This window comes from Embiotoca jacksoni, unplaced genomic scaffold, assembly GCF_022577435.1.
Source record: "Embiotoca jacksoni isolate LCO1_2020_lvr unplaced genomic scaffold, fEmbJac1.0.p SCAF_1, whole genome shotgun sequence".
Classification (NCBI taxonomy): domain Eukaryota; kingdom Metazoa; phylum Chordata; class Actinopteri; family Embiotocidae; genus Embiotoca; species Embiotoca jacksoni.
The window spans coordinates 23,524,259-23,551,914 of NW_027185229.1; the positions used below are offsets into that span (position 1 = coordinate 23,524,259).

At 38.5% G+C, this 27,656-nt stretch overlaps 2 protein-coding genes and 1 long non-coding RNA gene across 4 annotated transcripts; 2 read left to right on the plus strand and 1 right to left on the minus strand.

Annotated features, from left to right (window-relative positions):
• The first annotated feature begins 1,166 nt into the window (after positions 1 to 1,166).
• Positions 1,167 to 3,308, plus strand: LOC138197626 (adenosine receptor A1-like). The gene is made up of 2 exons (XM_069148478.1): positions 1,167 to 1,533; positions 1,799 to 3,308. The coding sequence occupies exons 1-2, from the start codon at positions 1,205 to 1,207 to the stop codon at positions 2,451 to 2,453; spliced, it is 984 nt and encodes a 327-aa protein (XP_069004579.1). The 5' UTR covers positions 1,167 to 1,204; the 3' UTR covers positions 2,454 to 3,308.
• On the minus strand, positions 2,338 to 11,237 carry LOC138197633 (uncharacterized). Its single transcript, XR_011178226.1, has 2 exons — positions 10,646 to 11,237; positions 2,338 to 4,308 (listed from the first exon to the last, which is right to left on the minus strand). It is a non-coding gene; the product is annotated as an uncharacterized lncRNA (long non-coding RNA).
• Positions 11,238 to 15,718: 4,481 nt separating this feature from the next.
• LOC138197601 (tubby-related protein 1-like) lies at positions 15,719 to 27,477 on the plus strand. 2 transcript variants are annotated; one of them, XM_069148451.1, is made up of 14 exons: positions 15,719 to 15,736; positions 16,345 to 16,399; positions 19,442 to 19,574; positions 19,688 to 19,798; positions 19,949 to 20,074; positions 23,534 to 23,653; positions 23,832 to 24,008; positions 24,095 to 24,177; positions 24,308 to 24,472; positions 24,677 to 24,789; positions 24,902 to 25,010; positions 25,140 to 25,238; positions 25,561 to 25,732; positions 26,365 to 27,477. In XM_069148451.1, exons 6-14 carry the CDS (start codon positions 23,608 to 23,610, stop codon positions 26,496 to 26,498), a joined length of 1,098 nt encoding a protein of 365 aa, XP_069004552.1. In that variant the 5' UTR covers positions 15,719 to 15,736; positions 16,345 to 16,399; positions 19,442 to 19,574; positions 19,688 to 19,798; positions 19,949 to 20,074; positions 23,534 to 23,607; the 3' UTR covers positions 26,499 to 27,477. The 2 variants fall into 2 exon arrangements, with proteins under 2 accessions (XP_069004552.1, XP_069004544.1); XM_069148443.1 differs by lacking the exons at positions 15,719 to 15,736; positions 16,345 to 16,399 and adding an exon at positions 16,608 to 16,741.
• Positions 27,478 to 27,656: the final 179 nt, after the last annotated feature.

Consider the following 27,656-nt stretch of genomic DNA (forward strand, 5'->3'; position numbering starts at 1 on the left):
GCAAACTATACACAAATGAAGAAACTCTGTTTTAAAAAAATAAAGTAAAAGAAAAGTAACTCTGTGATTGAGGTCATTCAATGTTTTAAAGAAAATTCTTCTCAACAAGACACCAGATTTTGCTGTAATATTTATTTTGTTGCGGGTGAAACAACTAACATAATTTAAATAATTATTTATTGAATTTAACAGTTTATTGTTATTCGGTGATTAGATGCCACTGACACCTCAATGAGAAGGAAGTGAGAGTGGTGGCTATGACTCATGAACTGCCTATTTACATATATATATATATATATATATATATATATATATATATATATATATATAAAAAAACAACTAAATGTCTTATTGTGAAAAGTTGTATCTTGATTTAATTTGATCAACTAGGTAAATATGTTTTTTTTTTATATTTCTTTTACTTTATAACAATATTCCTTTTGTACTGCTTGCCGTGCCCATACCCAAACACTGGAACTAATGCAAACTAAGTGATATCAGCAACAAAAATGAGATAGTGATAATGACTGCAACTCGGTAACAGTCTGCTCCTCTCTGCTTGGGAATGACTGCAAAAGTATGAAATCGAGGTGTGATTCTGTGGTAACTTACCCTTTCAAGCTCCAGGGTGGTAATTTTAAAACATGGTCTGCTTATCATGATGACAAAATAATTATTTGAAAAATTAGTAAATTACAACGTGTTATTTCAAGGCACTTAGGAAAGTAACAACAATTCACAAAATTAGAGAGAAACCGGACAATGCAACAAACTCCTACAGTGCACTACAAGAAAGCATTATTGCTATGCCAGTCACATTTGTTGTTGAGCCATCTTTTATCGTGTCCTTCTAACAGAAACAACATAAGGGCACTTATAGACTTTTTTTTTTTTTTTAACTCTGACCCACATAATTTGTTGCAACTTGCTTTTAGCTCGATTTTTCTGTTTATCGTTTGACCAGGCAGAGAATTAAAGGTTAAATGCTACTTGACAATGACAAACAAATACATGATTTAAGCCTACAAAATAAATTGCTTACAAAACGTTCAGGAATGTCTCAGAGGGTGTCATCAGTTAGAAAAAAAACAACTGACTGTGGTTAAGGACTTCCTCAAAGGTTTCACCAGAATGAGATGAATGATAAAAGGCTTGGCACGCTCGGTTACGCTGCTGTTAAACTTCAAACCAGGTGGAAAGCAAAATGCATACAGGAGAAGGAATTTACACATTCTTGGAGGTGCTCATCGCTATCGGCTGCTGTCTGGGGAACTTGCTGGTGATTCTGGCGTTGTGGACGAGTAAAATCATCCAGCAGCCCACCTTCTGCCTTATCGTTTCTCTGGCTGTGGCTGACATTATAGTCGGCTGTGTGGCCATACCGCTGGCTGTGATGGTGGACGGACGTGTGAAGACATCCTTCCACACTTGTCTCTTCATCAGCTGTGTGGTCATTCTGTCGACCCTCGTTTCAGTCCTGTCTCTGCTGGCTATTGCCGTGGACCGTTACCTCCGGGTTTACATCCCTCTCAGGTGGGACCTTTTCTGGATTATTAGTTGTGCAAAGATCAAAGCTAGGCATGTCTATAAATCATAAGCTTTACATTTTTAGCCATTTTCTATCAACCTCAGTTTTGACCTTTTTGAACGGCTTACTCTGCTAAAAGGTTCTGATGTAATGTACATCGTTACAATGATGTCATTAGTTTTTAATACAACTTTAAATTCTGCTTTGCATTTTTTACACTGGTCAGAAGATACAATTTCTGTCACCAATAGTTTATATTTTTCTTCACAGGTACAAAAGGACTGTAACCCAGAGACATTCTCGTCTTGTGGTAGCAGCATGTTGGCTCGTCGCAATACCACTGAGTTTTGCTCCCATGTTCGGATGGTACAACCATGAAACTTTGTCTAAATCAGCCAATTCTACAATTGTCTGCCAGTTTATAGCGGTCATCCCCTTGTCATACCTGGTTTACTTCAACTTTTTTCTCTGCACCTTGACACCTCTCTTGGTGATGACTGTACTGTACAGCTATGTCTTCTGTACTATTCGAGGAAACCTCAGAGAGAAACCAGGCGGCGGTGCCCAGAAGCCATCTGAGAACTACCTAAGGAAAGAAAAACACCTTGCAGGATCTCTGTCTCTGGTGTTGGCCCTGTTTGCCCTGTCCTGGCTCCCTCTCCACACCATGAACTGCATTGCTTACTTTGGTAAGCTGAATGATGTACCAGAAATAGCTTTCTATGTTGGCATCCTGCTTTCTCATGCTAACTCAGCTGTTAACCCGATCGTGTATGCATTCAAAATACAAAAAATCAAGACAGCGTATCTGAAGATCTGGAGACAGTGTATTTCATGTGCAGCAGAAAGTCAAGTCTCTCAGACAAGCCAGACGACAGACAACAACCCCAGCAGTAATAGTAACAGTCTGACCAACAAAAAGTGAAGACAGATTTCCTTTTTTGTATGCTTCTTTATTCTTAAGGACCAAGTTTGATTGACTGTTGTCCTAAAACATTTGATATATTATGTGCAAAAATCTGTACATTTGTATGTGCTGTATATGTGGGTGAGCACAAATGTCTGTCTGTGTGTATTGCGAAAACCAAGTTTCACATCGTTATTTTTTTCTATTTCTGTTCCAAGTTCTAGTTCTTTGTGTTCATTACAACAAAATGTGCACTCTGTTTTTCGTGTTACATGCAAATAATACATAAAAAAAAATATCTGTAAATAAACTGGTTATGATAAGTTATTAAACCAGTTTTGCATTTGTTCTGACTGCAGCAGGCATGTGTCACTCAGCTGTATGACTTCTCAGTAGGTTGTGCTGTTATGTTGCAGTCTAATACAATATCACCACAGGCACAATCTCACAACAAATACTGGACCTGTTGAACCAGTCGTAGCATTTATTGCAGACCTGTACAGATGTTTTCTGGTAAGGTTTACAATATCAAGCTGTTCTTTCATCATTAACAAATAGCAATGTACAATACATTGTACAGCTTTTGTTATTTGGCTGGTTCTGTTTTTATTGTTATTTTTAACAGGCAATCTTATTAGTAAATATTTTAATTCAAATGTATGCATGTGTTATACTGTGTTAATCCCAGTGTGCACTAAGAACAGTCATCACTAAAAAACAATAAACTCATCTTTGTTCTCTGCCCTCCTGAGTTGGCTGGCCATCTCTCTCAATGCCTCGCTAGCGGCATTAATATATTTATTTCATTTTAAAGCCATTCTGGATAAACATCTCTCATATCTTAAATTTATTTCATAGAAATCTTCCAATATTAATCTTAAATCATGAGACAGAGATGGGAAAGAAAGCTCCCAGGCTTTCTGCTGCAGAAACTTTGAATGGTTTGCAGAGGCACGTGAAAGAGCTCGGTACCCCAGGCTGAATTCAAGGCTGTCGTAAACTGTATGATGAACGATTTCTTTATTTTTACCTCTGATTTTAACTAATTGTAGCTATCTGAACAATGACAGTTGTTGTTAATCAACAGTTTCTTTCATTTCCTCACTTTTAAAACTCCTCACAGCTTTATAGTCTGCTTTACATACAGTATGTGTGACCCTGATGTTAAATGAATCTGTGGATTGACGTTTCTTTTGGACAGTATTTCACTTCCAACTCACTGAGTGTGCAGACCAATGTATTTTATAACTTGTAAACTATTTTACACAGAAAACACCAAATATGCATTTACACAATTCAGGTCCCAAAGTCTACATCATTTTCACAGTAATGTTAGTCTTTGGCCACAAGATGGGATCAGAGGGGCAACTTCATCACTTGAATCAGGAAGACTCATTCCAAACACTGATTGTACCTCTCAAGGAAGGTAATAGACTGTATAGTTATCACCAGAGTAGGATTTACTCCATCCCACAAACTATACAACCTACTACCTCACCTTGCTAGGCTCAACTTTGAGCACATATGAATATCCTCAAAAACAAGAGTTTGGTCATTGTGTTTCAACTCCAAGTTATCATAGTAGACCAGTTCCACGTCTGGTAAATATATAAAGTTGTTGTGTCCACAGTTCCCACTCCACAGGTGTGGGATGGGTTATTTGTTAAACATTTACGAGGTCCTTTATCCATGCAGCTTCATCATTCGTATACAGGCTTCAGCGTCACAGCAGATTAACCTGTTTCCTTAGGAAAGACAGTAGATTGTATAGTTATCTCTAAAGGAGGACATAAACCCCACAACTATTCAATCTACTACCTCAGCCATAAGGACAGATAGTTTTGTAGGTAGCAGTGGAAACTTGTCGGTCGAACTGTGGGAGACAAAGACAGAATAAGTGAGTTTTTAGATGTCAATATTCACCCGGGAGAAACAGTGGTTGAAAAATAATCCATTCTGAAATGTGACGGTTTTACCACATCTAGTAATTTTAACAAGGTTGTCTTTTAAATAATTCCCTGTAACTAGTAAACATTTATTGTAATTTCTTTAGCTGTGAACTACTAAAAAAATAGCAGTAAAAATATGCACACATACATTTTTCAAATACACCCCCTGCCGTGGAATAAGGCAGTCTGGTAACAGATTTATCAGGAATTACCCTTTAAGAGCAGTTTCATCTTTGGACACACCAACACTGTAACCTGAGCTGTAAAACCAAGGCTTGGTTCACTATAGTGCTAATGTGTTTATGTAAGTGATACACTGTATCTGACCTCTTGCACCTGGCAAATGTATTTAGCTTGTGTTGAAGAACAAAAAGTGACAGGCATACCGTACATTTGCTTATGCTGGATATGAGCAAAAGAAATGCCACTTCGTTAACAATTTCTGTCGCCATGGAAAGTGTGGCAATTTGTGCAACCCTGCAAAGGAAGAAATCACTTACATTCTGAAAAACTGGTACATAATGAAGACCGACAGTGCCAGGAATTAGTCCCCATTTACTCTAAAACTTGGCTTAGGTCTTTTCAGGTCGACTTTCAGACAGGCAGAAACAGTACTTCAGTTTCATCACGTCTTCCCACTAATGTCCCTTCCCTACAATCAAAAAGTAATGTAAAGCAAAGGAAGAAAAATAGAAAATGGCAGTACCTCAGCCATTTTAGGGAGTTGTTTGGCACCCGTACCCAACATCTGTGGTGCAACCTGTTAACTGCCTCCTCCTTGCAATCCCTGTACATAAGGTAGACTCTGTATTTGTTTCCAAAAGTTTGTTATAGGGAATGTTGAGAGTAAATTAAAGGATCTGCTTGTCCCTAGCTTATTTCAGAGAGTAGATTGTTGGCAATTCTCGAATGTTTGCCAAAAATCCTGTTATTTTTGTTTTTGCTTGAGATGGTTTAATAGAGGAACTGAAGGTTTGACTTCAGAAATTGCCCTTTTTGCTCAGTGTGAAAGCCACTTCAAGTCCATTGAAAAAGAAGTCTGTTTACAGTGCCAGCTAGAGTCTGGGACACAAGCTGGGGAGAGCTGTCCAAGCCCAGGCAGACCCATGCTTTGGCAGTAATGACTGGGCCCAGACACTGTTATGGTAGACGACTATGGTCAGCCCATGCAAAGGCTGGGACGCTTTGCATAAATTAGCATGTGAACCATGGTGGCTGAAAAGCAGCTGGGCTGTTCATTAACATTCTGAATTCCTCTTTGGCCCAATTAATGGCGACAGTGATTGAAATGTTTTGGCAGCCTGTGCTGCTGTGGTGGCAGGGCATGCTCATTGGGGCAGAATAAAAAGACAGTGGGGCATTAGAGAGTGAGAGGCCTTAACTGAGATGTTGAATTAATTAGACGGTAAATGGTATCAAACTCTTGTAACGGGCAGGCCAATGCAGAGGGAATGTAGTGAAAGCAACAATCGAATAAACTTTTCATCCAAGAAAAGTGGAGGGGAAACCAAATTTGCCGTGGTACTGTGTGATTCCTTGGTGAAGCATTCATAATTTCTAGAATAATTCAGGATGGACACCAGCTTAACTAGCTACAATAATAATGTAATGTAACTTACACCACAAAATGGACAGAGGAAATATTACTAAAAGTTCCTTCTTGAGTTTTAAGCATCTAATATGCTATTTTCATCTCCGGTTGTTTCAGTCAGCATGCGACACCACCACTACTGCATCATGTAGCATGCTGTGTGAGTGATGTGACTGGCATCTCTATTTTTCAGAATAATCCTATCTTTAAATTGTTGTTTCACTAAAGTCCCCAGTGGGATTCAAGCATCCGTTTTCTGAATTGATTTGAAGATAACACAGATATTACTTCTTTTTTTTTTTCCATACCCGGAAATGATGGTTCGACATAGTCTGTCCAAAAGCTGCTGCTGATTTTAAAATGGCTGCTCTGTTGCTGATCCATAACTTTGATCTAAATCTCAAGTCAGAACAATCAACATGCCAATAAACATATCACTGATATGCTTATTCACTGTTGCTTCAGATAGACATGCCCAGAGCAGCTCGTTGTGCTGTGCTAAACATCCAACTTATTAACAATATTTGTGTTGTCAAATGCTCAGGAACCAAACAACTGAGTATTTAGTAAATGAAGGCATAAAAAAAAATACCCATTACAAATTGGCGCTGGTCCACGATGATCGGCGAAATACGGGGGACGACTGTGAGGGAAAAGACTGAGGTTGGTTCTCTTTATGCGGCTCTCTCCAATATTTGGTGCCAAGAACTGGGCATTGTCTGCCTGCCAAGCTGAATCTCAATGAGACAAAAGTGGGTGATGTCGTGGATGCAGCATGGCAGAACCCATCAGTGAGGGGGGGGGAGGAGAGCATTGGCAGCCAAGCAATGAGACGATGCCATGTCAGAAAGGGGGTATGATACCACACAATAAGGTATGGTGGTGGCGTAGCTTGCTGCCAGATGCTCAGTGCAGTGTCCGTGCTATGTGAGCTAGGTGGTCACACATGTAGAGAAAGGTCCATTGTTCCATAAGCAGACTTTGTCCATATGTTGGACAAGTGGCTATGTTTCGAATGAGCCTGAGGTTTTAGTCTCATGATGCTTCCTGATCCTGTTTAATAAATTGAGGCCACGGGAGGTCATATCCATCTGGAGGGCAGTAACGGTCAAAATGTTGACGTCTTTATTTAAATCGGAATTACCAAAATATGCATGTCGACTGTTTATCAAATAACTGAGCTATCCTTTCTAATTCTTCCAAAAAGTACTTGGTAACTAGGAGCAATTATATCCAGTCTTCCTACACTTATATTCACTGATATTTATTACATCGTAACAAGTAACAATCGTTGAACCCCTTAGATTGATTGTGTGACCCCTCGTGGGGATCCAGACCCCAGACTGTGAACTACTGGCCAACACAATTCATTATCTGGTCCTAATTGGAAAGGAAATGAATCCCTTCTGTATGTCAGAGCCGCGTTAGATGGACTGGCTTTGTTTTTTGACTGTCAGCTCAAAGCTCTAGTCGAAAAAAAATGCCAAGTCCCTATAATTGGTAAATGCCCAGATGTGAAGGTAATTTCGTGTGGACTTTGACACCTCCTGTTACTCTATCATTTATTATGCCACTTTTAAAATAAACACATTACTGCTCCAGTGACTCAGTGTTTCCTGAATGAAGGGCAATGAGACACAAACCTTCAATCAAAATGGCGGCCATTTACTGCATTAGAAATGCTCTCGTAAGTTATTCCGATGAGAGTCACTTTGGCGAACACAATAAAATCAAACGTCTGGCCCTGCTTAACTTATCTAACATGATAACAGAATCATGAGACTTTAGTTCAATTTCAGGTCTTTTGAAAGTGTCACTGGGCAACATTTTTACTTTAGCCATTTGAGTGTCTGTCACAGTTCATTTTATATAACAGTCAGCATGATGATATCTAAATGAGTAATACTTAATAACGTATTTATTTTCATGTTAGTTACTGTTATTTTGTTGTAATCTGATCAAAGTAGAGCATGTTGGTAGGACAGTACCTTTAAGGCGTGCGGGTGATGATTTCAAGCAGGGTTTTGTGATATGGTATTTTAGTAACACAAAACCTTCCCTTGAGGAATAAATGAGAATTATGTACAGACTCGACTAAAATAACTTTTTCACCACTGCTATGGCTGGTACGGACAACTTGCACTTAAAATATGTTCATGTTATTATGCGGAGTAATTTAATGTGCCTAGTGTGGGTTTGTTTATTTCATTGTGTTTTGTTACAGTGTTGAGGCAGAAGACTGTCATTTGTTTTTCATATTTTGTTTCGGGCTCTGAAAGTTTCCCCTCTCTAGACCTGTATCCTTTCTGCTGTGCTTATTGACAGATAGATCTTTATATAGGCTTTACACGTGGTGACATTCTTAAGAGACCTGAGTGGAAAAAAAAAAAAAAAGTCTTTGTAAGTACTTTTTAATGGTTTGTGTTCGTCAAAGTTAGCTGCTTGGTATCAATACAGTGTGTCTGAGAGTTTAGATGATCACAGGGTAGTATTTGAAAGTTTTTTTCAAGTAAACTATTGTCATGTGTGGATCTATTTTGCTAATAAAACCTGTCAATATAATATTCCACAGAGATTAAGACAAATACCAAGACACTGAGGCCCATCCAGGAAGATCTCAAACAGCTTTTGCGCCAAAATAGAATGGGTTCAAGTGGTAGTTTATGTAGAGCGGCTATAGTCGAAAGGGTTGGATCAAGTGCTGTTTATATCCTACAGAACTGTTTTTGCTCGCAGGAAGAGTTGAATGTGTGTAGTGTGACCTGATAAAAGCGACAACCAGAAAGAGACTTTGATCCCGGTAACCACAGTCACTCCAACCGTGGGGAGGAGAGACACACAAATAGCTGAGGATATGGCTTTCCAAACAACATGCCATCAAGCAGCATAACAAGTTCATCTGAGGAGAACTGTGGGGTGGGGTGGTGGTGGTGGTGGTGTGGGGGAGGGATGTGAGTTCATTTTCTCTCTCTTTGCAGTCCTCCCTGCGCCCTCCCACTTTTTTTTTTTTTTTTTTCTTCATTCACCCTTTCTGTACAGTACAGTATGCAATAATCTGTTATCACACTCTCAAGCACAAAAGCTTACTTGACTGTATGCAGACAAAACTACACAACTTTACAGGCTAGGATATGCCAAAATGCTTTGACAGTCAAATTCGCGATAAGTCTGATTCATACAAGAGTGTAATCGGAAAATAAAAAAAAGAATGATTTTCTCGTAGATTTAATCAACTTGAATATTGTTGTTTTTATAGCGTCAGTGGTTAACAAAAAACCCCACCAAACAAACCCAATAAGCTTGATCTGAAACCGAGACTCTGTAATCTTACAAGCCCCTTCATGTATAGAACAGTGCTTGCAACAGAGGGATCTGGTTCATACTGGTTTATGAACAGGTCTATCAAACAGCAGCATTGAAAAATACAGGAATGATCCAGTTTGAACGCATGTCATTAAAATCACTTATTTTTTTAGATGTTTATTCCACCGATGTAAGATACCTTTTTGTTTTGTGTAAAGATAGATGGCGAACAGTAGCCACAGTACAGCTGAGGGGTATTTGAGGTTGCCTTTGGTTTCAGATTTTGTGCACTTACGTTGCAAGTCTGCGACACAGAAATGAATGCCTTTTAGCACTTAAATATAGAGGTAATAATCACTTTTAATAGGGTTTGTTCGAACCACTGAAGTTGCTTCGTAGTTGAGGCTGTGACTTGCTGTAAATTATACCAAAATGTTGCTCTTTACTGCTGCCTTGTAATTTAAGAGGTCGTAACACCTATTACAAATTCGTATTACTTTGGGCATGTGTTTTAATCAAACAGTGCTCTGACGTAAACAGACTTTTAGCTGCAGTAAGTGTATAAATGCTTCGGTAAAAATGTCATTATTTCAACCGAATCCCGATGTGTTTCAGTCGAACAGAAAAGCTTTACATGTAGGCATTGTGTTCGGTGCAAGCAAAGGAGACACGTGTACAGTGTGGAAGGTGAGAGTAAAAGAAGTGTAAAAGTGCAACGGACACAAATACAGGGAGACTTCAGTACAAAGAGGAATATAAAGGCCCAAACAGAAGCAGAATCAAAAATGAGAAAATACCTGAGTTTTTTTTTTTGTCAAGATCAGGGTAGTGTTCACCCGCAGACAATAAGGCCATGGTGGGGACGACAAAAAAAAAAAAAAAAAAAAAAGGAAAAAAAAAAAAAAAGGCGGGTTAAAAAAGGAGACAAGAATACATTTCCACATCCCTCTCTTTTGCCTGCAAGACGAGGGAAAGGCTGAGGACTGTACCAGCAAGCAACCCCACTCGAACAGGGGCTGGGGCTTGAGAGCAGTTTTTGGGCCATGCCCTCCTCTCTCCCTGCCCACTTTAGCCCGGCTGCCAAGAGGGAGAGACAACTCAGAGAAAGGGAGGCAGGAAAATAAATCCTAAAGTCACAGAATTTTGCTTACATGCTAAATGTCATGCATCAAGGTAGAGCTATTTTTTGTTGTTGTAGTTGTCAGAATCAACCCTGTAAACTCGCCTCTTAAAGAGGAGTAGTCATGTGAGCTGTAGATTCTAGGTCAAGAAATAGACATCTTACTTGACTGAAGGATTAGTGGCTACGAGAGGAGAAAGAGACAGAGAACTGAGCTTGGGTAAAGAAATCAGAAGTGAGTACTTACATGCTGTCTTGAAACAAAGCCAAAAGGTTTGACAGATTTATCTGCAGTTGGCCAAACAATTCAGTGCCAGATATTCCTGAAGCATTTCAGACCAAATGAGTTAAAGCCTTTTGTCAGCAGTTGGCATCATTCCCAGATAGTACATGCCTCGCAGTTCCCATTTTCGGTAGTCGCCCTGGACGTCTTTAGTTGTTCTGCACCTGCCTGTGTGCTTATTCAGATTTGCTTCACAGCAGAGAAGAGAATGGTCGCCCCTGCGATTCTGATTTAATTTGATCTTAGCAGTGAATGGAAGCCACTGTTTCCTGTCAATATAACAGACCAAATGAGTGGTCTGGGATGTTTACGACAATACATCCGCAAGTAACAAACTGTGTTGGGCAACAGTCAGGGCCAGTCTCTGGAAAACAAGCAAATCCAAACTCATGTTTCACGTGGATCGTCACCAAGAAATGAAAATCACTGGAATAATCCCATGTTTCAGTCCTGAACACAGCGCAGAGCTTTTATGTTCATGTGTTTCCATGCCAAGTGTGCCACAAACAATCCTCAGTATCTTTCCTCAGGCAATATCCAAGGCAGCTTCCTGTGTGACGTCACTGACTCTTCGTTTTTTAAGCAATTAGTTTCTCACATACACTTTAAATCTTTTCTTTCCTTGTGCGGGTCTTCTTTCCAGGGCATTTCTGTTGGTATTGTAGGAAAAAAAAAGACAACGAATTAGCAAAGAAAACCTGCATGAATCACATTGTTGACATCTCAGCTAGGTCGAAGAAAAGGAGAGGAGCTGCAAACTCTGTTTACAGATCTTACTCTGTCTTTCTCTTCCTGCCCGTGAACACTGAGCTTGTAAAAGTTTCAGCTGGGAGGGTTTGGGCCAGCCTCCATTGGCACCGTTTCAAAAGAGCACTGCCTGTTTCACAAAAATGGACGGGACAAGTCAGAGAGGGGAGCGCTGGCTTTTTTTTTTGCACTCTCTCCCGCCACTTTCTCTCCGGGGGACTCTCTTAGGGCAGTGACTTCAACTCTGTGCTCTCAGCTCGTGCAGGCTCTTTCCTTAAGGCATCAGTTCATCTGTTAAAGAGACACTGTAGTTTAGATCTCTCCAGACAGTCTGGTCTCTCTCTCACAGACGCCCTGAGAGTAGGAAATGCAAGCTGCAGCACTATTTCCTGGCTACTTCGTCCTCCATTTCAGATGTGTGTCAAGCTCTCACGAGGCTCAGCACTGCTTGTGTTACAGTTCACACAAGCTTGTGGCTGCTGTCTTTTTTTTTTCTGCTCGGAGTGGCTCAGGGATTCTCATCTAACCTTCCACTTTGCTTCCTTCTGAAGACTTTATAGCCTCTCAACACTTTAGCACTCAGAGTTTTTTTCTTGCAACTTTTTCACAGAATAGTTTTGAAGATTAATGCACTCAAAGATCGGAAGTGCCCAAGTAGGTTTATGTTCTCAATAGTTTTACAGACGGTAATATAACCTTAAGTAGTTTTTTTTTTCTTCTCTCATCTATCAATGAATTAGTGCTAGGCCCTATGATTTTATTGTCTCATTATAAAGACTGTCAGTACAGGTGTCATACACAGGACAGACTTCTCTGAGCAATGTGTATTGTATTGCCGTGGGTCATACTTATCCTATAGAGCTCATAAATTAACTAATGAGGGAAATCATGTCTTCATTTGTTACCTCATAAGCACTTAATCATGTTGGAAATGTCAAAAAAATTGAAAACATTTAAAACCCTTCCATTTTGTGTACAAAACACCGACCCCTCGCACTGCTACCTATGCAGTTTTAAAAGCGTGTCAAGATCACATAACCCACTTCACGCTGTAAAAAGTATTAGAATCAATTCTGAGGACTCTGGTCTCTCCCCTGACTCCTTTCATCTAAGAGTCTGCTTACAGTACAACCATCCCAGTGATGTCATCACCTCCTGACTGTGCATTGTGCACATCACTGTGTCAGCTCTAATGTTTTTCCTCTTGTCAACTTGTCTGTTGTAGGTCAGTAAATTCAAGTTTTCTATTTTGTATAGCCATAATATGATCCCTTATTATCTAGATCAGAAGATTTTATTACCAAGAATGAGATACCAGAGAGGCTTGGGAGTAAGGGAGTGCTCTCAATTTGCTCCTTATTACATTTGGTACATTGCTGCTTGAGCCTTAAAGGCAAACTTTTTGTTTTCAGATTGTCTCTTTTCTTCTCACCAGGTCAACCCTGGTGGTGCAGTGAGGAGCACGTGTACAAATAAAGAGATCATTTTGTGTTGAGGGCAAAGGAAAGTTGATAGTTTAGACCCTGAGACAACAGCACACATTTCTAATACCAGTTTGTAAAGCCGGGATGGGGACCACCGGACCAGGGGCCGTTCAGTGGGCCTCATACCTCATCGAATGTAATGATTAACTTTTTTTAACAGTGCAGTTCTTCAGTTTTGCTTTTACCGAAGCATATCTTGAAAATCTGAAGTGGCTTATGAAACTAAATATTGTGGCCAGTAAGGCTGTTGGTCCACCATTTTGCATTGGAGTGAAATGTCTTTATAATTGCCTGATGAATTACCAAAAGTAATTATGAAATTAGGTCCAGCCATTCACAGTCCCGTCCATTCAGGATAAACACTAACGATTATTGTGATCTTCTGACTTTTTATGTATTGTTACCAACAGGTTAAAATTTCCACTAACTGGTGTTAAATAAATAATATAAATGGTAAATGCATAAATGGTATGATATGATAATGATGGATCTTAATACTTAATTTTTTTGATAGTAAACCTTTGAAATAATCAGCTTGGGAGGATTTCTTTTATATCAAGCTAAATTAAAGTTAAATTCAGTAGGGGAACATTTTGACTGCTACCAGCTTTGCTATATTAAAAACACTTGTGTGCAAACGTTTTAAAGTGAAATAACAGGAATCAAACAGGATGTGTTTTGGAATTGTGCAGGTTAAGTTTGTGAGTTTGGATCTATGTATAATCCAGTGACTATTTTTGCTCCTGAATAGCATCTTTCCATTTTTATTGAATATAAGAGACCTCCTGCTATTGTCTTCTTTACTACGTGACCACCTTTCTTGAACAATCCCTCCTTCGGGAATACGGTCATTTCGCCCGTCTTCATTGTTTGTGCTTCCTGAGATATGGGCTCTCTCTGAGTTGATGATTCACCCGGCCTTACAGTGCCACCAGGTTCACGTCCCCACCAACGTGCTGTTTCAGCACTAAACCCCATGGGTGGACTAAAATATCATCATCGTACCCCCTCCTTAAACACAGGTCACTGCCAATGGAAGCTCTACCTTTATGTATTTAACATAATTCTTCCTGGCTTAGTGTTTGCACAACTGCTTTGAATGGTCCCCATTTCACCATAAATTTGATTAATGTGTTTTCATTTCATTCAGGCTTGTTGTTACAGTTGTTGGTATAGTAAGAGCTGGTTTTATAGACGCTCTGGTATACTCTCTAACTCTGCTTCTCATTGCTTGAACAATGTTTACCATCTTGCTTGCAGTCATAAAACATAACTGACATGAAAATGGATCGGAGGCACGCTGTATGGGAAACACATTGTGCTTTCTGTCTCTTTAAGATCGTGATGGGTTCTCTGCTGCTCCCTTGAGGTCAGTGGCCTTCCTTAGGCTGCCTGCCAACTGCCATGTTTCTGTCAAGCATTTGCAGAAATGCCAGCAAAGCAGTTAGTCTAGACCCCCTTTCAGCAGTCAGCAGGCTTGACAGCGTGAGCAGCACTGAGATGCAGACAGACAAAGGGTCTGGCCTTATAAAACTACAAAACACATGCCTTTTTCTTCTTTATTTCCCATCACGTGTTAGTGTTCACTTCAGCTGTAATTACTCTCCTCCCATCTCCTCTGTGAGCTCTCCGACTGCTGCCAGATAACACTTAGAGAAAGGGAGTGAACGTGTAGAAAACCTCCTTTTTGATGGACAAACATGCTTTTAACTAAAGTATACATTTTGATTATTGTTGAGGTTCAATCTGTACTTTTTTAAAAACATGATGGTGAATAATTAAATTACAGTATCTCCATGTGCCCCCTGGTGCCTCACAGCTGCTCCATGCATTGTGTTTTGTCTGTTGGGGAACAGCAGCATCTGGTGGTTGAATGAGGAAATCACACTTTGTTTTTAATGTTGACACTTCTTTTTAAACCCCTATTGATTAAGTGATGGGAGGGAGGAGACCGACCTCACTTGCCATGTTTCGCTGCATCATCCGGCTTCACATTCCAAGTCAAACACAGGTTACTGAGCTGCTCCATTAGAGAAAATGGAGATGAGATAAGGCATTTTGTCTATGGTGTTGTTTTTTTTGTTGCCATTTCTACCTGGAATTTTCCAGCTCGCAAATAAACCACAGGACTTCTGGTTATAAACCTTCCATAATTTTAAGACCGGAGTTAATTTCATCCTTGACCTCTGTTGTCTTGATGCAGTTACACAGTCCTGTACTAAAACTACATTTAATTGCCCTAAATCTGTCTTAGTTTCCCCCTGTAAACCACAAAAAGTAATGTTTCTTTTTCTTGGACCCCTCCACAGCCTCTCTCTCTCTCTCTCTCTCTCTCTCTATATATATATATATATATATATATATATATATATATAAAAAGCTCCTAGAAATGCTCACAGACGGTGAAAAGGTGATTAGAGTAATCCCAGTTGAAGGGTCAGGATATCCTGGTTGTGTGGTAGTGGATTGGGGGGGACCCGTTGCTTTGTGGAAAATCCTCTTAGAAGTTGGATCATGTGACCCCTCTGTAGGCTTTCAGGGTGTTTATCGAGCCTTGTGGGCATTCACATGCTGGATGGAGGCAATCGCACTGCTGCTTGAAAAACAAAAAAAACCACCACCCACCTGGAAGTAGTATATGTGCCAAAATTTGCATGATTTTTTATTTGAATTCTGATTACATACAGATTTACATTCAGGTGATTTGTGCTGGATATCATTCAGCCAGTCTTTCTCATAACGTCAAAAACTGGATGTAACCTCTCTCCTCATCACCCATGCCTCTCCACAATCACATTGTGAAAGAAGCCTGGACAAATGACAGGTATGGTACTGTACTGTCAACATTACTACATAACAACATAGAACTTTGCAAATGTATTTGTCGTGCAAGCATTTTTGAATGTGTTGGATATCCTCCTCGTGCCTTCCATTAGTTCTGCCTCAGGCTTTGTGGTTTTCTGAATGGTTATTACTGCTTTACCACACCCACTTTCCATTCGTGCTAGCCAAGTGGTGCTAAACCAATAAGTAGCGAGGGGAAGGTTTTTTTTGTGTTGCTCTGAGGCAGACCTACTTAGGCCCAATTCTCATACCCTTTGTGACCTGTTAACGTAAGAATGACACTACGGCAAGGATAAGATGACAAGCTTTTGATAGCCTTGATTAATTGTGTCAGTTGTTATTTTAAGCTAAAATGCCCAAGACTCACTGGTTCAAGCTGCTTCTTCAAGCAGGTTTTATATAATATAAAACTCAACATCTTTAATAAGTATCCTCAACTGTTGGACTCAAATGATGGAACAAACTATTAACTGATCAAAAAAATTAAAACAATCATAAGTTTCAGTCCTTCTCCAGATCACACATGTATAATAAGCAAGTGATTTAGATTTTGTTAATAACATGTATTTCTCTTTGCTTTTGACTCAGGACCCGGAAGGATGAATATTCTGCTTCTGGCTCTATCCCACAGCCACAGATCCAGGTAAATCTAAATTAAGTGCATCTTACGACAGCTTTGCTGAAGTCAGCGCTGGCACGAAAACCCTGAAAACAAAAAAAAATGTTGTTGTTTCCTGACCAGATATGACATAAGTCTTCTCCCTCCTCCCAATCCTGCTTTGGTTTCTCCCGTTGACGTGCTTCTTCAGAGCAGATGGCTTTACACATAAATCCTATTAACAACTTTCTGCTGATGGAGACGGCGTGAGCACAAACCTTTCTCATTCTTTCATTATCTCTCCTGAGAAGCCTACTTTTTTTTTATTTTCTGAAAAGAACAGGTGGTAAGGCTGAATTTGGAGACCACGCCATGTCTGCAGAGAAGGTAAAAGGATGGGAATGTGGTTTTGTGGATTTTGAAAAAGTATATTTTCAAAAAGACTATTTTTTAGGGTTTTTTTCAGCTGCTTTTATGACATCTGTTGATACTTGATGAGTCAGGCCTATTTGCACAAATTTCCTTTATAAGAGTGATTTAACACTTTTGCAGGTTTCATAACATCATTGGACTGACTGTGCAAAGTTTAGTGTTGGGTTGCTATGCATTTGTGAGGCAGTTTTTGGTCTTAAATTTCTGTTTGATATGGAATACTCAAGTTGTTTAAGTTTACCTAAGGCATTTGGGGGAAAAAACATTACGTAGGAAATAAACTTTGACCCACATGTGAGGTAACTGCTAATGCCTGCACAGGAAGTTTACCATTGGACAGACACAGTTTATTTAACAGGGACCATAGACATGACTTCAAAACCAGAATCATCTCTGTACGAAGCTACTGAATTGGTCGCCCCAATGTCAGGCATTAACTTGCATCTCAATTAACAATGTCCAAGATTATGGAGCTCCTCTGCCAGACAATATATCTGCAAAAGCATGGATGAGGGATTGAAATTAGTCAGTAATCCAGCCACCCAAACCACTTATAGTGCAGTGACATCCAAACCAAACGCAACTGCCACAGCATTTCCTTCCTTTTACCATTTCCTCCTTGAAGGCCTGCCGTAATTACTTAAAAAAAAAAAAAAGATGTATTATTTTCACATGTACTGTATCAACAATTCCTCAGCTTTTAAGCTTAACAGTCCAGCAAATCTTCCATCATCAGATGCAGAAACAAAGCCCATGTCTTTGTTCCTTTTAAGCAATATGTAGGGGTTAGAGGTGCTTTTCCTTAATTAGGTCACTGTTCAGAATTTACAAAGCAATGCAAAAAAGACTTCCAGGTGCATGTGTTTTTGGAATATATGCTTTGATCAGAGTAAAAACTAAGCATGCTGTGTGGCAGTAACAAGACAAAAAGTTTCCTCAAAGCGTCTTCAAAGTTCTGGACAGAAAAGAAGTTGTTGGTAAATACGTGGAAACCTACAAATAATTTGTAAGTGCTATTTACAATTGACAGTTATGGACAAATAGGGCCATTTGGGTCGAGTGTAGCGTTATATTTAACAACTTTAATGAAACCATCCATCGCAATATGACAAATACCAACTCTGCTGCTGTGGATTTTCTGTGGACATAAATAGTCCTCCATCGATGCAGGATCTACACCTAATAGGATTACCGTTACTGTCTCTGCTGTCTGCAATCATACTGACCTCATTCTCCGTGACTCGAGACAGTGACACGTTGTTCATGTCAGTTTGTACAAAGGTTGTAGTCCTTATGAAATGTCCGGTAAAAACACAACTATGTTCCCTTTTTATTTATTGTAACGTTTAAATATTTTACCACTTTGTTTGAGAATTGAGTTTTAAATCGTCATGTGGATAACGTCCTATAAGAAGACATAAATGGATATTATGGAGGAGGACTAAATGTCAGAGGCTAAAGCCCCCTTTCAACTTCAGCTTGTTTCTAGACTAAATTGAAGAGTTATTAGGAATTTCATTAAGACCAAATTTACACATTATACAAAGTATTATGTATTAACAGACTAGTGTGAGCCAGTAAATGGATAACAAATTGACTTTAAAATACTATCCTATCATTTCTAGCGTCTCTTAACTCTCGTTGTATTGCCTCGGCATCTCAGAAGGCGTGATTGTTTCCTTAAGCAATGGAGTTGCTGTCTTCTGCAATACATTACCAAGTGTTGGCAAAACTGTGTGATTCACTGTGACTGTTGCTGTTATTTTATGTGTCTTGGTACTCAGTTGGAAGCCTGGCCAAGTTACATAAAACGGTTACAAAACGTGTTTGGTTCTTGTTTTTTATAGGTGTGAGTGTATGTTAGTGGAAAAATTTCCCCTTGCGGGATTAATAAAGTATCTATCTATCTATCTATCTATCTATCTATCTATCTATCTATCTATCTATCTATCTATCTATCTATCTATCTATCTATCCATCTATCCATCTATCTATCTATCTATCTATCTCTGTTACAAAACTGTATTATCAAAAATACTACATTGATTATTTGGTTAGAGAAAACACAGCATGATGTGCATTACATCATTGTTATTATCTCATCATGGCCTGTTTCTCTCTTCAATTCCTGTAGCTAAACCTAAATTCTTGTATCCATTTACAAATCATAAATATAAGTTCATACCAGTAACAAAACATGCAGCTTTGCCAGAAGCTGTTATGCCATTTCAGTTTAACTGTCTCACGGCACTGATTCAAAATAAATAAATACAATTTAAAGGGTCTAATTTAACATAAAATTAAGAACTTTTGTTTTACAATACACAAAGTGCCAAATTAATTCAATTCAGAATAACACTGCAAGGGTTGTAGTAGTATTCATTTGAAACTAATAATAGCAGAAAGAGAAAGCAGAAATGATATTATGATGATCATTTTCTTTTTATTCTGTTCCTACCCCTCGCTCCCCTTCACATTGGACTTTGTAATGGTGAGTCATTATTATCGATAATAATCGTGTTGCTATTTTCACTTAATCTTTCAAGATATTTGATCCGTCTTGCAGTTTTCCTTTTGCTTGTGTTGTTATTGTTTCTTTCCTCGTCCACGATTCTCACTTCTAATCCCTTTTGTATCTTGAAAGAAAATCCATAGAAGCCGAAAAAGAAGAAAGAGGAGGCCAACGGCACAACAGAAGCCAAGTTGAAAGGAAGCGAGGCCAAACCCAAAAAAACAAAGACCAAGAAGAGTGAAGATGTAGCCGAAGAGGACAGTTCTGCCATCCAAAGTGAGAAATTTGGACAATGATAACCAACTATGATGTATTTATTCACTTGACTGGACTCTCTACCGTGATCTACCCACAATGGTCACACGTCTGTTTCCTTATCAACACTATAGATGGAAAGAAAGTGAAGAAAAAGAAACCAGAAAAAGACAAAGAGGGACCAGAAAAAGAAAAAGAAAAAGAGCCAAAGAAGAAAGCAAAAAGTGCTCCAAAAAAGAAGAAAGGTGAGACACTAATGACTGTCCCCTCAACAAAAACACATCAGATTGTTTTTTAAACTTGGCCTTCTGACCATTAAGACCTTTAAGTTTAACTACATTTCCTAAACTATTAATTTGAATGTCTAGTCCATTGAATGTTTTCCATCACCGCAGGTTCAGATACAGACGACGACGATGAAGATGATGACGACACCCCCAAAAAGAAAACGAAGAAAAAAACGACAAAGGACGGCTCTCCGTCTGAAAGTTCTGGCAAAGAAAAGAAATCTAAATCTAAAGGTATGGCAACAGGCATCCTCACTGTGCTCAAAACAGCAGTGATACGACCAGGTTGTTGTTAAGAGGATTACATGGTTTTATTGTGTCATGGTGAGTGAGGGAGTAAGCGAATGGAAACAATGACTTGGCGGCAGAGGCAACAAAACACATCAGTTAAATGAGTGGTTTGCCTTAAGTAACTGTGGAAAATGTAATTAAACATGACAACAGCCAAGTCCTTAATTTTGCCTAACATTTACAGTTGTGGAAGTCCCCGACTCAGGACTGTTTAGACTTGTGTAGCACTTTTACTTCCAAGGGGGAGGCACTTGAGTAGCCAACAAGTTACACTGAAACAATACTTTTTTTTTTTTTTTTTTTTTTTTTTTTTTTAAGGTGAAATATCTAAATTACGGGGGGATGTGGGGGCCTGTTATGGGTCACAGTGTTTTGGTCCACACCGTTGTATTTCAGCAACTTCGGTGCTGTGATTGCAGATTCAGTCAGTTTACTACTTTGATCCAGATTGAAATTACCCAACAACTATTGGAGGAAGTATCATGAAATATTGTACAGATCTACTTGGTCCCCAGAGGTTGAGGCCTACTAACTTTCGTTATCCACTGACCTTTTCCCCTAGCATTGCCAGCTCTTTGTACTTCATGAAAAATTACAATATCTATGCAATTTTTGTTTGATTTTACTGAGAATTTTATAAAAATTCCAAAATGATGTATCACTATGAACTATAAACATAACATTTTAGTTTTTTAGTAAAAACTGGATTACAGTGTAATTTGTAATATATTTGGTGATCCTTTAGCTTTTCATCTTGTGCCATTATTAGATCCTAATTGTCTTAATAATGACTAAATATCTGCAAAATTAGTGACATTTGCTCTAGCCTCAGCAGAACTGTGTGCTTATTGCTAATTTACAAATATTACTGTATGCTAAAATTCTAAACTAAGATGATAAATATGGCAAACAGTAAATGCCTAATCATTAGCATGTTAACGTTATCACTGTAAACAAGTTAAGGTGCCAGAATGAACATTTTGCTTAAGTCCAGTCTCACAGAGCCATTAGCAAACACTTATTGACCGTATATCCTCTGCACAGGTCCTTAATTCATTCAGCCTGCATCTGAACAAAATCTTGTCAGCAGTAATGTCAGTAATTCTTTCTTTCATAGGATTCTGACTCTCCTGTTTCTCCAGACTTTCACAGTGTGCTGAGTTGTAACTTGATGTTACTCATTATTCTTTTGAGTAGAGCTAAAAATGAACTGATTATCAGTGTAAAGATGCAACTTTAAAATGATCCTAGTTGTCACCTGAATATAGAATTACTGTGTAATTTAACCTGGAGTGTTATTGCTCATTTCTATTATTTTGGTTGGATTGTCTCCAGTGCTTTTGAGTTCAGCTCTCAGATCAGTCATTTCAGTAAAACCTGTGCTAACTTGTGTTTGTGGCTCGCTGCTCCTCCTGTAAAGTAAAGGAAAGAAAAGTGCTCTGTTTCTGGTAACCGTGGAAATAGATTAAGTTATACTATATCTCTGGCATACTTTATGTTCTGAGCTATGGGGATATTGTTGTATAACTGCTGTGGGGAGCTTTCTATGTTTTATTATTTCAGAACCATTTCAGCGTTCACCTATCATTCATTTCTAAATCGAAATTGTGTTCTGTTTCTTCAATGCAATTCACGTGTAGTAAAGAACAGGAATACTAAGGTTTTTTTGTCTCCACATCTGTAAAAGATTGATCGTGAGAGTTTGAATTTATATTGAGTAACATTTCATCTGTTGTGAACTCATCTGTTGTACCACATTTAAAATATCAAAATAATTTTGTTAATTCAGAAGTGAGAATTATATGAACACGGAGTAGGTTACACTTTATCTGAAGACATCTTCATGACTATTTGTTAGATATTTTATATTAAAATGTAGTTCCAGTACCATTTATAAACAGGTTAACTCCTGGCTCTGCACTTCAAGTTTCATTATAATTTGCAATCTAAGAAATTAGCCTTAATCTCTAAAGCACTAAAGTTTAGAACATATTCCCTTTGGCTTTTCAAAAAACCCCAAAAAGCTTTGATATAGCTATAACCGATATCTTTATATTAATAACACATTAGATGACTACTTGTTTGTGAAAAAGATTATTCGTGGTAACAAACCCAGAGAGAATCATTGGATCCTTATATTCATCTCAAATCATTGCAGCATTTTAATGTCTTGCACCTTATTGTTTTGGTTTTTCTGTCAGAGAAAGAGTTTTTTTTCAAACATTCTTCCCATAATGTTGATTTCAGTTGCACCAGGCAAATGTTAACCTACTGTAAGCTACCCAGACAGCCACAAACTGCAACATAGTGAAGAATTCAACATTCGCCATTAAATTGCTTGATAATTATCTCAGGAGTCAGGACAGAGCTAAAAATAAACAACCTTTTGCCAGTACATTACCTTGTCAACTTAAAACGTTATAATAAGTAGTTCACAGTTTGTCTCTGCTGCCCAAAACTTGTACTGCATGTTTAAAATGTAACAAACTGTGAATTTATTGAAATTTCTTTCAACTCAGTTTAACGTGATTTCTTTCTGAAAGGACTGCCACAGTCATGTATCAGTCAGACTGAAGGAATTTCATACCTTTTGATCAGCTGACACTTAGACAAACAAGTTCAAGTCGTTTTTACCAATGTGACCAATGTAAGTACTCGGCAGGTGTTTAACTGTGCACTTTCAATCTCTAAAGTTCAATATTGCCAAAAACATACAGGTAGCACCAAAATCTTTGAGAAGTCATTAGTCAGCATGTCTAGAGCAAAGGGATGTTGGGACAGACTCGTCATTATGGAACCAGTTTTGAGAGCAAGCGTTGACAGTATTGTGAGTGTAATTGAGGTTTTGAGGATGCAAGACTTGTGCCACTAATTTGAGAAAGGAATTTGACATCCCTCACCTCAATGTCTTTCAAGTTGTGCCCTCTGAGTTTTGGCATCTTGGATCCTTTGTAAGTATTCTGACAGCAGAAATATATGCCTGTAATGTCAGTCGACGCCCTAGTGTGGTCCATCAACTTTTTAGTCTAAAAAAACTGTAAAAGGTACAGCCCTAACAGAAATCTAAAATATGGGCATCCTGGTGAAGCCTGAATCCCTCTCTCATTGTCAAGCTGTTAGAATCTGACACAACAGCTGGAAGAAACAGAGAGACCAGATTCCAGAGTGAGGAAACACAAATCAAGAGTGTTTGCTCAAAATTAGTTCTGCTGTTTCACATCTGTCCAGCTCACAGGTTTTGCAGGCTAATTGACAGTGTAGATTTGGTTGGCAGTCACTCCAATCTGCTCTACTACATAAAAAAATAGGTTAGATTCATCAGTGTGAGCTCACACGACTCTAGTTCATCACATTCTAAGACAGATAACATCTTTTGAATTTCCCTTGTTTTTCATTTCTCAGAGGACAAAGAAACTGATGGAAAAGAAAAAAAGTCCAAGTCAAAGGAGAAAGACAAGAAGAAAGAACCAGCTTCAATGTTCCAGATAAATGGAGACAAAGACTCTAAAAGCAAAAAGAAAGGTGATTACTTTTTTGATATTTAAACTCTTTGGTTTGAACAGCATTCATTTTGATGCCAAAATGTGAAAATGTAGACTTCATTACAGACGATTAATTGTGTAGAGATTGACGGAGAACTCTGTAAGGGTTCTTACAAATGCAATTCAGCTAAATATCTATAAACCTGTTCATTGAGCAGCTGCCAAATCAAACAGTGATGACAGTGAAGAGGAGACAAAGTCAACCAAATCAAAGAAGAAATCCACTGCTGGCTCAACATCCCTGTTCCAGGCATCCACGGACAAGGACAAGGACAAGGACAAGGACAAGAACAAAGACAAAGACAAAGACAAAGACAAGAAGACAAAGAAAAAAGGCAAGTTTACTGCTAAATTTGTCATCTGTTTGAGTCACTGACAAGGATGTATATACATCTATATACATATATGTTGTCTGTTTCAGCAAAGGGAGAAGAGAGTGATGATTCTGAGTTAGAAAAAGAAGAAAAATCTAAGAAGAAGAAGGGCAAAGGGAAGAAGAAAAAGGTACCCCACAATTCCCCCATGAAATAAGACAGACATTTTAGTCACTTTATGTATGTTACACAGGCAAGAAAGCATTTAATTTAATTGAGAGTGAACCATGTTGCAAAATGTACTTTTTCTTATTAATCAGGAGAGATCTCCCTCGCCTGAGATTGAGTTCGACAACCTGGAGAAGTTTGTGATGGATCCGGCTCCGCAGGGTGTGACTGTAAAATGTCGAGTGACTCGGGACCAGAGAGGGATGGATAAGAGCCTCTACCCTCTGTATTACCTTCATCTAGACAACGAGAAAAAGGTCTAGGATTTTACAGCTTATCATCCAAACCAATGTCATGTAAAAACCCAGTAGTTTTTATATGATTTACAGATTTAGACCAAAGCAAAAAAAAAATTATTTAATTATTTTAATTAGTACCATCATGGACTATTTTGGGGATTTGCATTCATTTATTTCTTTAATTGTAATAAGACTGCTTGTCTCTGTCATTTTTCCTTGTAGACGTTCCTGTTGGCTGGGAGGAAACGAAAGAAATGCGCAACTTCGAATTACCTGATCTCCATTGATGCCACCGACTTATCGAGAGGTGGAGAGAATTTTGTTGGAAAGCTGAGGTCAATTTCACTTTTCATTTAATAGCAACAACATTTTTTTTTAAATATCAACCACAAAAGGTATGCATTTGCTTCAGTTTTAATTCATTATGCTATTTTATACATTTCCAAGGTCAAACTTAATGGGGACTAAGTTCACTGTGTTTGACAACGCCCTGAATCCAGAAAGAGCTCTTCCAGACATGTCTAATGCACGCCAAGAGTTAGCAGGGATCATCTATGTAAGTCATTGTGCAGCTTACCATTCATCTACAGAGCATTTCACGAATCCTGTCGTCATGTTTTTGATTTATTTTACCAACAGCAGTAGAAAATGTAAAAGTCCCGATTTTGCTCATTTCTGGTCTCAGGAAACAAATGTGTTAGGAATGAAAGGACCCAGAAGGATGACGGTCATCATTCCAGGAATGAACAAGGACAACGAGCGAGTACCACTCCGACCAAGAAATGTAAGATATATCATAAATGCAATAGAATAACAGACGGTAGGTAAACGCCAGGTAACAAGGGGTGATATATACAGTCCTATGCAAAAGTGACATGGGTGGGCTTACTCTGTTCAGTTACTTTACAGGTTTTTAGAGAATAAACAAATATGCATGTCCCTATAAAATACACGCAGAATATATATTATTTAAAAAACCTCAACACATGCACAGTGTCGATAAATTATTTCCATACAACTCACAGCTTGATTCATGATGTGTTTATTATCAGAGCAGCACAATGCCAGTGTGTTAAATCATATTAAAACGTGTCAATTCTTCACAGGACTGTGACGGCTTGTTGATAAGGCACCAGAATAGAAGGATGGAAAATCTGATCGAGCTTCACAACAAGACGCCCGTGTGGAACGAAGAAACAGCGTCTCATGTGCTGAACTTCAATGGCAGGGTCACCCAGGCCTCCATCAAGAACTTCCAGATAGTTCATAGCAAAGACTGTGAGTACTGTTTATCCGCCCACTGATAAAGGCAAGCATTCCTGCTTGATCACAACTACGTGTTAAAGAAATACAAAAGCAGTTCACAGGCAAGACACAAAACAACACAAAGAAAGAAGGCAGCGAAGGTCGGTTAGTTTAGTTAGGTCAGTTGTTTTTTTGTGGAGTTTTTTTCGGACAATGATGAGATTCAAATTGAGGAGTAAAGCATGAAAAACCATTTTGATGTCTCGTAACGACAGACATTGGTCATACATTTAAAGAACATTTTCTAATTTTACAGTTGTTTTCACAATTCTTCGCCTCACTTTTAGAAAAATAACAAAAACAAAACTATTTTCAGAGAATTCAAACTGCAAAAATTTGATTGAGTTTCTGTTACATTTTATTTTGACAGTAGGTGAAATACAAAGGCCATTTAGTAGCTTAGTTGCTGATCACAAAAACCCCCACATGACAGACTTATGGCTGACAGAAAAAGCGGGTAAACACATACAATAGTAACATTTCTGATTATTATCTGATATCAACCAGTCATAGTTAAAATTATTGGCTAGACAATATATACATCTATATCTACATGTTTAGCTTATCTACAACTCTTTTTTTAAACAACCCTTTGCTTCTTCCAGTGGACTACATTGTGATGCAGTTCGGACGAATAGCTGATGACATTTTTACGTTGGACTTCAACTACCCGCTGTGTGCCACGCAGGCCTTTGCCATCGCACTCTCCAGCTTTGATGGTAAAATTGCTTGTGAATAACACAAAGATCCTTAGTTGTCTTTTCACACAGTTTGCAGCTTCCCTCCCCGACTCGCATCAGACAGACCCACGTCTTTGGACTAGTCGACACTTCCGATGGTTCCTTGAATGCGGCAGTCCCTGCTGCAGCCTTGAAGGCTTTATGGGCATTTGAGTCCCTCCAGGTGTACGAAACAAAATCAGGCTGATATTATCATCTGATCTTGCCCGGCATGGTGCAGAAGAGTGCTGTTTTGTGTCTCGTAATTTAGTGGAAAAATCGGAATTTCTGTGAATCACAGAAAAGCACGCACCACTACGAAGGACTCCACTGTGGAGTTTATGAGGTTTTGAGGGGATGATGGTACGCCTCAATGAAGAAGGTGTTTCAAGATTATTAACATCATTAAAAGATGTTCAACTCTGTTTTATTTAGGCTTTGTTCTGCTGTATTGTAATTTATGATATGGCTGTATAGGGCCAATAATGTGACTGTGAAATGCAAACACACCGAAACTTAAATCATAATGAGAATATCTATTTTCAGAAAAAGTGATTTTAATTTGGAGAGTTATGTTCTGCGAGATATCAACAATCTTCACAAGTGAGACATAGTATCTTTGATAGCATTAAAATAATGAAATTACTTTTTTTTTAAGCTTATTAAATCTCATAACAGCTGTCTTACACAATGGACTTTTCATGTTCAGTGGCTGTGAAACCATTTCAGGTATCGGGTATTTGTTAATGTAACGTGTAGAAGTATATCATTTTAAAAGAGGAGTGTCTTTAGTTTGAGGTATTTAGTGTTAATTTAACTTAAAAAGTATTAATAATGATTCGGTCTACGTTGGATTTATTTGCTAGACATGTCTTTCGGATGTGGATTCATGTAGGTTTTTTTTATTTACGTGTTTTTGTTATTTTCCTGAACACTGCCTTTGTTGCATTTCAAGGCTTATTGTAATAATGCATTCGAATTAAATTTCTTTGAAGTCAACTTGTACTACATAAATATGCGGACTGTTTTTGGCAACCTTTTCTTGTTTCCCACTTCACAACAATACAATAAACCCTTATAGTGTATGTATTATCAGACAGTCAGTGCTGCTCTTGGAATGACAAACTCCTATATAGGAGGAAGCCACATCAATCCCCCTTTCAAGGCCTGTACAGTAG